The sequence below is a fragment of the Typopeltis vanoorti genome, chromosome 9 (genome assembly GCF_054136105.1).
Source record: "Typopeltis vanoorti isolate ZY-2024b chromosome 9, IOZ_Tvanoo_1.0, whole genome shotgun sequence".
NCBI lineage: Eukaryota > Metazoa > Arthropoda > Arachnida > Uropygi > Thelyphonidae > Typopeltis > Typopeltis vanoorti.
The window spans coordinates 62,695,360-62,707,621 of record NC_143557.1 but is presented as its reverse complement, the minus strand read 5'-3'; the positions used below and the strand labels follow the sequence as shown (position 1 = coordinate 62,707,621).

At 34.2% G+C, this 12,262-nt stretch overlaps 1 protein-coding gene across 2 annotated transcripts in view; it reads left to right on the top strand.

Annotated features, from left to right (window-relative positions):
• LOC150103089 (nudC domain-containing protein 1) overlaps positions 1 to 12,262 on the top strand; it is a 171,800-nt gene that overhangs the window by 35,830 nt on the left and 123,708 nt on the right. For both annotated transcript variants that reach the window (XM_090397646.1, XM_090397647.1), the window contains exon 2: positions 4,382 to 4,536. In XM_090397646.1, coding sequence (XP_090253772.1) covers positions 4,382 to 4,536 — 155 coding nt within the window. The remainder of the gene's footprint in view (positions 1 to 4,381; positions 4,537 to 12,262) is intronic.

The window sequence follows — 12,262 nt, the reverse complement described above, 5'->3', positions numbered from 1 at the left end:
GAATAAAATATCAACATTTAAGTCATATTCGTTGAACATTCTAATTAATTTTGGAAAAAATTGAATCTAATCTAAACATAACACTGCGTGGAAAGAGTTTTCAATATTGAATTGTGTGAAAATTATTTCTCAGTCCATTAAGGAATTACAACCCCCTACACTGAATGCTTACTGAAAAAATATATGTCCTGACTGTTCTGGAACAAAATTTCGTACCTCCAGTGGATGCCGAGCTAAGTCGTGTAATAAACCGCATACATTTTGGTGGAGTGGGCTTTTGCCATATGGTTGAAAACGAAATTAGTGAATTAATTGATGAGGAAACAGATTTAAATGAGGAGGAACTGGTACAATTAATAGATGACGTCAAACCAAATGGAAGGTTTGACGTCATCACAATCAGAATCTTAGGAAGTTCTGCCTAAGATTCTGATTGTGATGAATCTGTTAAAGATATTAGCAGAAGGATTGAACTTGGCAAGAAAGTTAGAAAGGTATTTTTCGGATAATGAACCCTCAGTGGAGCACTCTGGAAAATTCACGAGACAATTGGATATTTGTTTAGCTCCATATTATGAAAATAAAAAATTGCAGCATAGTGGTAAGCAAGGTCTTATTACTGACTTCTTGATAACTAAACCAGCCGAATTTGCATATGATGCATCTCGGCAGGTGCCGGAAGGGTTTGAAGGTATGCAATGAGAATTATACAAATGATGTCCAAGAGATTTCAAATGATGAAGATGTCCGGCCACTCGTAAATAAAGAACATCTATGAAATTTTATTTCTGAAGACAGTGCTGACGATTAAAACATGCACTTTATTTTATTTTGTCTAAAACATTTATGCATTATGTGTGCAATGATGTTTTCTTAACTTACATGAATTACCTGAATTAAATAAAACTATATTTTTGTGTTGGATATGTCATTGTTGTTTATATAATTAAAAAAAAAAAAAAAAAAACGACTTCGGAACCTAACCCTACTTTTTCTATGTGCTCTAAGTTTTGCATAACGCGATTTATATAACGTGGCATTTCTCTGGAACCTAACATCCACGTTATACAAGGGTTACCTGTATATGTATACCAATGTTGTGTTATTTTTATTTATTAAAATGAGTTATTATGAAAAATGTCAACTTTTGTTTTCAATAAACTAAAAAAAATGCATATGAATTTGCTTAACTGAAGTAGACTTGCTCTTGTGATGCCTCATTGATGTTGCGCCTAGGGCCTCCCAAAGTATAAATGTGGCCCTGCCAGATACTTTTCTTATCAAGTGGGTAGAATGGACTACTGTTAGATTTGTATGTGTGTGTGTGTCTTTGATGAACGTGTGTGATAAGTAGTAGTGACCCCCCCCCCCTGGAGAAGTATACATAATAATAAAACATTTAATTATAATTAAGGGGATACAAATCCCTTGTTGTTCAACTGCCAGTAAGCAAAACTCTAAGATCGAGAACTACGAATCTATGAGTTTCGTATATATACTGAAAAACTATCAGCGAATCCCAGTGTAATGACCACTTGGTAGTACAACACCAAGGCAACTTGAAGCAAAGTAGAGAGCTTGCTCCACCTTTGCTTCGAGTTGCCTTGGTGTTGTACTACCAAGTGGTCATTACACTGGGATTCGCTGATAGTTTTTCAGTATATATACGAAACTCATAGATTCGTAGTTCTCGATCTTAGAGTTTTGCTTACTGGCAGTTGAACAACAAGGGATTTGTATCCCCTGAATTATTATTAAGGACGCTAGAAAAATATCTGTTTGGCTTTTAATTTATGTTATAAAACATTTAATTTTTAAGTCAGATAATAAAAGTATATTTGTTTAGAATAGCATCAAATCTACCATGTGCACGCTTCTACAATTCACTCCAGTTCACCCATCCTAGGATTAAAGTATTCGATAGTATTTCATCCATCCTTATTGCATTATTAGTATTTGATTTTTCTTAACTTTCAAAATCTTCAACTATATGCATTCTTCTTCTCTTCTCTCTCTTTCCTGTTATCTGACACCATATTGACTTCTGCATATGTAATCCTTTTCTTTTACATTGGTTTATGTGACAAACTTATTCAGATGTCCACCACCATCATCACCCATTAAGCTATTAACCTTCTCATCTCTCTAAACAGATGTATAACACATCTTTCAAATCACTTCACACATCTCTCTCTCTCTCTCTCTGTGCCTTACTACCATTCAAGTCGTTTTATCCATAACACAGCTGTCATTCTTGTTTTTCATTTTTAGTAGTACATTTCTTATTATCTTACCAGTTGTGAAAGTGCTTTCAAATAGTCCAAAATTAACTGTTAAGTGCATGTGAAATACATGATTATCAGGACAGTCCTTTTAGTATCTTGGGCGGCAAGTTGCTATGACTCTAAAGATAGAGTACCTGTTGGCAGTATAGTTATTTTCCACATTCATGTCATCGTGACTTGTTAATGTTATAATGTTTTAATAAATTTATACTATAAATAAAAAAAAATTCATATATTTTGTTTATTGAAGAAAAACACATACTTTGTATTAACTATAAATACACTCATCTAAACAGCTGATATGGTGAAAGAAAATTCATTTTCTATAAAGTATCTAAATGACGTGATAAGTTTTTAAATTAATACTATTTTGCCTTAATGAATTTGCACAGTATTGAAATGAAAGAATGTTTTCTGCATAAAATAACTAATAGTCTCTTTTATATACTTTTTTTTTGCTTAGTGTTTTTTCATATTTGCTTATGCTGTTTTCTAAAGTGGCCAATGAATCTCTTGAATCCAATGAATTCTCTAACATAGATGTGTACAATATTTATGTCTATATGTGAGAACCATCTTCTTCTGAACCAGTAAACTGAAAAATTTAGCTTTCTTATCATCATCATCAAATTCCTGCCATATACCCACAAGGGGTGTACAGGATATGATAGTACTATATGAAAAAATTATATCATTACTAACTTCCTATCTACAATTTTCCTCCAAATCAGTCTGTTACTTGTCAGGACTCCAACATTATCAGATCTTATATTTCTATCGTCTAAGGCACTTTGTACCATATCAATCCACCTATATCTTGGTCGTCCTCTGGGTCGTTTTGCTGCCAACCTGGCAGAGAACACTTGTTTTGCTAATTTAGCTTTCTTATTCAACTGATAAATGTAGCATGAATGTGTAAGTAAAGAAAATATATTTATTTAAAAAAAAAATGATCAGTGATTACAAAATGTGTTAGAAATGCAAAATTCAACTCAGATTGAGTATACTAAAAAGCATTATATGTAAATAACCATTATACATTTTTCAATTGGACAGATATGTAATAGAAACAGAAGCACTTTGCAATTTTTACTTTTTATTCAAATAAGTATTAAATGAAATAATCATTATGCAATTAAACATATATGATAATTAAGCATACTAAACATTAAAACACATTAAACTGACAATTATAATAATTATATCTATCTATCTCAATGGCTTTAACAGGCCTTTAAGGCCCACAACCCTCCAAGCATGCTTGGATTTCGTAACCGAAATACGAGGATAGAATGGTCACCCCTATGCCTCGAAGTATTACTGGCTGTATCCTTGTGTGTGTTCACGGAGCTGGTTTGCCTGCTTGCGGGATGAAAAACCCCAGATAAACTGGCAGAAAAAACCCTGCTGTCTACGCCCAAGACCGGCTAACTTGGCTATGGCTGAGGAAGATCCTTCAGCTCCTCACGTCGTCGACGGGAATCGAACCTAGGACACTCCTTCCCCAGTCATATGGTTGCGAAGTGCAAAGCCACTAGGCTAACCGCGCCGACATAATAATTATATTTAAATATAATTATTATAATTGTCAGTTCCTGATATGTGTCCTCAAGAGGTATAAATTAATTCATAGGTGAAATGAGCATAAATGGGAAAAGTTATATATAATAATTATATTTAAATATAATTATTATAATTGTCAGTTTCTGATATGTTTCCTCAAGAGGTATAAATTAATTCATAGGTGGAATTAATATAAATGGGAAAAGTTAAATGGAATACATAATTAGATGTATGACATTTTTATATTTCTAAATATAAAAATAGTAAATGTTATTTGTTCTATTTTTAAGTGTATTTTTTGTGCTTCATTCAAATCGCTCCAACATCTTTCTGCCTTGCTATCATTCAAGACATTTTTATCCATAACACTTCTTTTTTCAATTTTAGTAGCACATTTCTTATTATCTTACCAATTGTGAAAGTGCTTTCAAATAGTCCAGAATTAACTTTTTACCTTTATTTGTAAATGCATATTTTAATGCTGTCTTTCTTCAAAAAATTTCTCAAGTGAAATTTTTAAATTCTTTTACTAGGTGTGGAAATCATTGAATTGGGTGAGGATCAGTATGGCTATCTTCAAGTTAAGATGACAGCTTATCTAAATCACATATTTCAAGATCCATTTATGCATACATGTGTATTTTTTGTCAGTCAAGCAAAGCATGTCTTCTGGGTTTGTTTATGTCAGGTATGCTTTTATATATGTGTGTATATATGTATATATATATATATATATATATATATATATATTGTTCTTTTAAAGTTATAAATTTCATTTTGCAATTGAAGAAGAACTGAAGCACTCAAAGAAACTGAGGTATGTCTCCTATGGTTAGCTCTAGTTTAGTCTAAGAAAGTTTTTTGAGGAATGTTTGTCCACTGTATATATGTATTGAATCTCTATCCAGATAGACTGGAATGGAATTTCCTCTTTTGCTCTTTCTTTTCTTTAGTCTTTTGAGCATCAACAATGTGCTTCGCTTGAAATCTGGCTGTGAAGGTGATCTCCACTGCTTGTTTCTCAAAGAACTAGAGAAACAAGCAGTGGAGATCTGAATACTTGACACCATAGGAACCATTAATAGTTGTTGTAACCATTGGCTAATAATAATAAAACTCTGGATTTGGGATAGTTATATAGAGGGCCCCCCCCTTCTACACACACACACACACACACACACACACACACACACACTTGGTTTAATAGTACACTTTAAGTATAGCAAAATTGTTATTTTGGTGGTATTGTGGAGAAGGCAAAAATTTAAGACTTCCTAGTCAGTAGTCAGAGCAGCAGATAATTTCAGATGCTTGGGATCTGTTTTTCGTAAATCGGAAACATGTGAGAAAGACATAGATGATTAGGTCAACCAGATCCGTAATGGGGGCACTTTGATCCTTGTTAAGGGTCAAAGCCAAATAACTAAGAGAAGACCTCCACATCACCTTTTGGGAATGTGGAGAACTGACTGGAGCTTCTGACCTAATGTCCAATCCTCACCTTCATGAGGGCGCACCTAGTTAGCACGTATCTGCTGGGTACTGAATGAACAAGGATGAGCTGGCAGTTTGGGACTTAGCTGACCAAATTGTTTCTTTCTATCAGCTTAAACCACAAATGCATATGACGGTACAACATAATGAGATTTCATGTTAGCTGGGGGCATTGTGGTTAAACAAGGTGCCTGCTGTTTTCATCAGGTAACCAGGGCAAACAGTGAAAAGTCAGCTACTGGAACAAGCTCCAACTCATCATCTAGAAGAAAAAGAAAAAAAACATCAGAAGAACTGAAAATAGGAACCATCAGTATAAGGAGTATTAATGGAAAGGAAATGAAACTTGCAGAAAAATCGGTAAAGTGCCATGTGGACATAATTGGCATAATTGAGACAAAGGAGACAAAAACAGGTGAGATCTTACTAAATAATAAGTATAGAATGTTATTTTCAGACAATAATGATCAAGAAAAGGAAGGAGTAGCGATAGTACTCAACAACCAAACATGAAGATAAACTTCTTGATTGGAAGGCAGTTTCAAGTACAGTCATGTGGGCAAACTTCAAAATGGAGAAATGGACAATGAAACTTATTTGTGCATGTGGTCCCACAGAAGGTTCTAAGGAAGAAGTGGAGGAATGAATCCCACCAGACATATAGGAACATTTTGGGAAAATTTGGAGAAAAGGGCAAAGCTAATAATAGTGATAAATATTTATTGGACTTCTGCTCAGGACACAGACTAGTCATTACTATCACAATGTTTCAACATAAAGATGTGCACAAGTTCACATGGAGAGAAGACACAAGAAATACAAAAGCCTCATTGACTACATCATTATTGATAGTGCTATCATCGTGTTGGTTCAGGATACAAGAGGGTAAAGATGATTTAAAATTGGAAGTGACTATTACTTAGTACCAAGCAGAATAAAAATGGATGTCACATTGAAAAGAACAGTATGTAAGAAAGTTTTAAAGAGAATTAAAGTTGAGTAGCTTTTACAGGTAAATTGTGTTTGACTACACAAACATTATTGAAGAAAAAAATGAAACAAATTGAAAACAAGAACAAAACCTTGCAGTCTCATTGGCAAACTCTAAAGACGGCATTGATTGATTCAGCTGATTGAAACATTAATTTAAAAAAAATGAAACAAATTGTAAACAAGAATCAAATGTTGCATTCTCGTTGGCAAACTCTGAAGAAGACATTGATTGATTGATTCAGCTAGGGAGGTATGTGGTGAAGTTGTCTGCTGCAATGATTCTTTTCTTATCTCTTTCTCTGGAGGTATGGAGGTATAAAAGTTTTGCAAGTGACTACACTGTATAATTAAAAGGAATGGTCAGAAGGCATATTCCAGATGATTGGTGCAGAGCTCTCTCATAATACGCATCTATAAAAATGGGAATAAAGCTGAATGTGAGAATTACAGATGAATTTGTCTATTACAGATTTATGCAAGTTTTATGGTAAGATTTATGCAAGCATACTCGAAAAGAGGCTAAGAAAATTGTGGAAGAGAAACAGAGAGGAAGAAGCTGGATTCAGGCCAAATAAAGGTTGTCAAGATTAGATTTTCACTTTATGTCAAATAGTTGAGAAATTGTGGGAATATGACAAGGATCTGTAATTAAGTTTTGTAGAGCTGGAAAAGGCATAATGCCAAGGTGCACATTGAAAAGCTTTTCAGATCATTATAGTTACACAAGGTAAATGGAGAATTATACAGAGTAGTAAATAATCTATATTTAAGATATAAGTCAACAGTTAGAATTGAAGGAAATACAGGAAGATGGTTTGATGTAAAATCAAGGGTAATACAAGAATGCATGTTATCTCCACTCTTATTCATTCTTTATATGGATCACATTATGAAAGAAAGTTGCATCAAACCTGATATTAGAATTGGGCATGTCAGACTTAGCTCTCTGCTTTTTGCAGATGATGTTGCACTCCTAAGCATATCTAGTGCAAGTCTTCAGGATTTTCTCACTAAATTGAATAATGGCTGTAATAACAAATTTGGAATGAAAATCATATCAGCAATAAAAAGATCAAAACTATGAAAATAGGTAGGAGCATAGCAAACTGCAGCTGCATTCTGAATGGAGATCCTATAGAACAAGTAAAATATTTCAGCTATTTAGGCACAGTTTTTAGTGAAGATGACAGGTTAAATCCGGAAATGGACGACAGAATGAGCAAAGCTTTGGCGGGGAGCCTGTTGAGTAAATTTATATTGAATAAGAGAGAAATTAGTCAAAACACTAAACTAGCAGTATACAAGACAGTGCTCAAAGCAGTTTTAAATTATTTATTGAAGAGTTGGGTTAGAAATAAAGTACTTGTTGAAAGATTAGTGACTAGTTCTGAAAGTTCTTAGAAAAATTAGGGGGCCTGAACACGTGGCATCGATGGCAGAGTCATATTAAAAATGAAGACATTAGGAAGGAACTTGATATTGTTTGCAATGAAGAATGTGTGAGCATAGATAATCTAAGGTGGTATGGTCACTTAAAAAGAATGGGAGAGGAAAGGGTAGAAAACTAGGTGTTTGATGGCAAGATGGCTGGAAAAAAAACTTGATGAAAACCAAGGTCTAGGTGGATTGATTCAGTCAAGAAGTGCCTTATAAGAATGAAATGGTAGACAACACATCAATATTGGAGTACTGTAATACAGTTGATCCATGACTGGAGAATACTGGTGAGAGTTCTGATTAAAATTAGATGAGTAAACAGATGACATCACCAGAATATATTAAACACGATCATATTAAAATTAAGTATATTAAACACAATCATATTAGAATTAATTGTATTAAACAAAGTCATATGTCATCTTTACACTCATCTAATCTGAGATTGTATGATCTCTTAAACCAAATGTGAGATGGTAGCAAAAAAAAAAAAAAATTAAGTACAAATGACAGGAAAAGATCAAGAGGAAGATGTTAGTAGTGCTTAAGAAGATGAAAATTTAAGGGCTAATATCAGGTAATATACCTCATAAATAATACACCGGTGTGTAAGAATACTGTTGATTGGAAACTATTCTTGTTATTTGCCATAGACTGTTGTACTATCTTGTTCTGTAACATTGTTGGTACAGATAAAGATACCAGTTATGATGATGACTGTTAATGTGAGATATAAGATCGAAAGTATTTATATATTTTTAGCTGAGGTAAAAAATATGTTGAGGCAAATTTTGATAAACATAACTCACATTTCATCATCAATTTGACTTTATTCTCTCCCACCTCCCATTTTTTTGCTTTAATATTAACTAATGCAGAAAAATCCACAAAAGTGCTCATGAAAAAAAGATTAAGAGGCTGAAAAAAAAAAGGTTCAATCTTTTAGTCTTTTGTGATACTTTTCTGAAAGCCCATAGTAGTGCATGTGAAGATTTTGAAGCCCTGTTTGCAAAATGACATTCTGTAGATTCTTTGAGAGGTGCATTCCATGAAATGTCTTATTTACTGTATTTTGTCACTCCCATTCATGAAAGGTTGTGATTCCTTAGCGCTTTAATACTGTGGGTGGGTTAGTTATTCACATGTAACTTACTTTCATGCTGTTCTTTTCTGCATCAAAGTGGTAGGGTTTCAGATGTCCTTTCCACACAGAGTTGGTCACAAACGTAAATTAAAGATGCCAAGAAATTATATTTGTTGTTGTTGTATTATTATATATGTATTATTGTTGTTTTCGCCAGGGAACCAGGATGAACTGCGAAAAGTCAGCTACTGGAACAAATCTGAAAATAAACCCCAACTCAACATCACCAGAGTTAAAGATCAGTACTATCAACGTAAGAAGCCTGAATGGCAAAGAAATGGAGCTAGCTGAGGAATTAGATAAGTAACAGATCGACATAATAGGGGTGACTGAAACAAAAAAGACCAATAAATAAAAAATGTTATATTCAGGCAATGACAATCAAGGAAAAGAAGGAGTAGCCATAGTATTCAACACAAAATACGAGGCTAATCTTCTTGAATGGCAGTCAGTCTCAAGTAGAGTAATGTGGACAAATATGAGAATGGGGAACTGGACAATGAGACTTATTTGTGCCTATGGTCCCACAGAAGGTTCTACTAAGGTAGAAGTGGAGGAATTTTTTTGAGGCTTTAGAAAAAGCAACTGACACAATGAAAAATGAAAAGTTGGTCCTTGTTGGGGATCTAAATAGCAGAGTAGGAAATGATTGTGAGATATACAAAAATATTTTGGGAAAATTTGGAGAAAACAGCAAAGCTAATAATAATGGCAAATATCTGTTGGATTTCTGCTCAGGACATGGACTGGTTATTACTAACACCATGTTCCAACATAAAAATGTGCACAAATTCACATGGAGAGAAGAGGCTAGGAATAAGAAAAGTCTCATTGACTATGTTATTGTTGATAGTGATGTTTTCTCCCTGGTGCAGGACACAAGAGTGTACAGAGGATTTGAAATTGGAAGTAATCACTATTTAGTCTTGAGCAGGATAAAATTGAATTTCATAATGAAAAGAATAACATGTAAGAAAGTTTTAAAGCGAATAAAAGTTGAGCAGCTCTCAGATGTGAGCTGTAGACTAAAATACACAAAGATTATTGAAGAAAAAATGGAAGAGTTTGAAAACAGGAATCAAACCCTGGAGATTCAGTGGCAAACTCTGAAGAAAACATTGATTGATTCTGCCAGAGAGGCATGTGGTGAGGTTGTCTGTAAGGATAAAAAAATCAGAACTCCCTGGTGGACACAGGAAGTTAAAGAGGCAGTGAAGGAAAAGAAGAAAGCATATCAAAAGTTCCTGTCAAATAAGTCAGCTTGTGCTCTTAGAGAATATAGAGACAAATGCAAGAATGCTAAACACTATAAAACTAGTTAAGCAAAAGTCATGGGAGGACTTTGGCAAGAACATAGAAAATAAATATCACAAAGGTGGTAAAATATTCTGGAGGTTGTTGAAGAAGCTTAAAAATGGCGGAAAGAGTGCTGTAAAAGGAATTAGAGATGATAAAGGTGACATGAAAATGGGAGAAAAAGATATCCTTGAAGTATGGAGTAATTACTTTGAAAAACTGCTAAATGAAACAAACAGTGAAGACAGCACAGTGGTAAAAAACACTGACCAGGCATGCAGTCAGGAATACATATCCATACTTGAAGTAGAAAAAGCCATCAAAGGCTTGAAATGTGGAAAGGCAGCAGGAGTAGATGATATTCGACCAGAAATGCTGAAGTATGGTGGCATAAGAGTGTTACAGTGGCTGCGCTGCATAGTTCAGAAAGCCTGGACTGAGGGACAAATTCCCGATGATTGGAGTAGAGCTCTCATAGTACCCATATATAAAAAGTGAAATAAAACTGAATGTGAGAATTACAGAGGTATTTCCCTACTGAGTGTTCCTGGCAAGATCTATGCCAGTATACTTGAGAAACGGTTGAGAAGAATTGTGGAAGAAAAGCTAGGTGAAGAACAAGCTGGATTCAGGCCAAATAGAGGCTGTCAGGATCAGATCTTCACTTTACGACAAATAGTCGAGAAAGCATGGGAATATAACAAAGATCTGTATTTAAGTTTTGTCGATCTGGAAAAGGCATATGACAAGGTGCCAAGAGAGAAGCTATTCAATACGCTGCAGTTATATGGTGTCGATGAGCATTATATCAACCAATACTTAGTCTTTATTTGAGTTGTAAGTCAGCAGTTAGAATTGAAGGAAGTACAGGAAGATGGTTTAATGTTAAATCTGGTGTGAGACAAGGATGTACATTATCCCCTCTGTTTTTTTTTTTTTTTTTATATTTTTTTTTTATTAAAAACAAGGATATTAATAAAGAATTTGACATTGTCAGCATCCAGGAATGCGTTAGCAGAGCTAATCTCAGGTGGTATGGTCACTTAAACAGAATGGGCGAGGAAAGATTAGCAAAACAAGTGTTCTCTGCCAGGTTTGCAGCAAAACGACCCAGAGGAAGACCAAGATATAGGTGGATTGATACGGTACAAAGTGCTTTAGACGATAGAAATATAAGATCTGATAATGTTGGAGTCTTGACAAGTAACAGACTGATTTGGAGGAAAATTGTAGATAGGAAATTAATAAAGATGTAATTTTTTTCATGTAGTACTATCATATCCCGTACACTCCTTGAGGGTACATGGCAGGAATTTGATGATGATGATGATGATGAAGAAATTATATTCTTGGTTTAATCCTTTATCCAAGTGTTTGCAAACAAAAGTTTATGTGTGAAGTAACTTCATGACCAGACTACTTGTATATAGAGGCTAATGACTTCATATCACTTACCTTAATATCCCATAATGCAAAGCACATATCCTTACAGACATGTATAATGCTCTGCATTATGGGAAGGGTCACTACCCAGACCAGTTCAAATTGAGGTTTCTTCAGTCAGAACTGTACCAAAAGCAATACCAAGTTTGAAGTGATGTGGAAGTTATATTTCCATATACACGTAGCCAAAAGTTGTCACACCTTATAACTAAAATACTCCTATAGAAAGATGTTGAAAGTTTTTTACTTGATTATACTATAAATTAAAGATGCCAAGAAATTATATTCTTGGTTTAATTCTTTATCCAAGTGGAAGCAACTGAAGTTACTTCATGTGCAAACTTTGTTTGCTTACACTTGGATAAAGGATTATCCAAGGAAAAGGAAGGTGACTAGTGTTGTGCCTCAGGGTTCTGTTCTTGGGCTCCTACTATTTAACTTATTTGTCAATGATATTTTATGTGGATTGATGGGATTCAAATGTTTGCTGATGATGCAAAGTTAGGTAGAATTATCAGGAGTAGTGCTGATGTTAATTCTCTACAGGAATATTTGAATAGACTTTTAGCTTGGACGTATAAGTGGGGTTGCAGTTTTAATATTAATA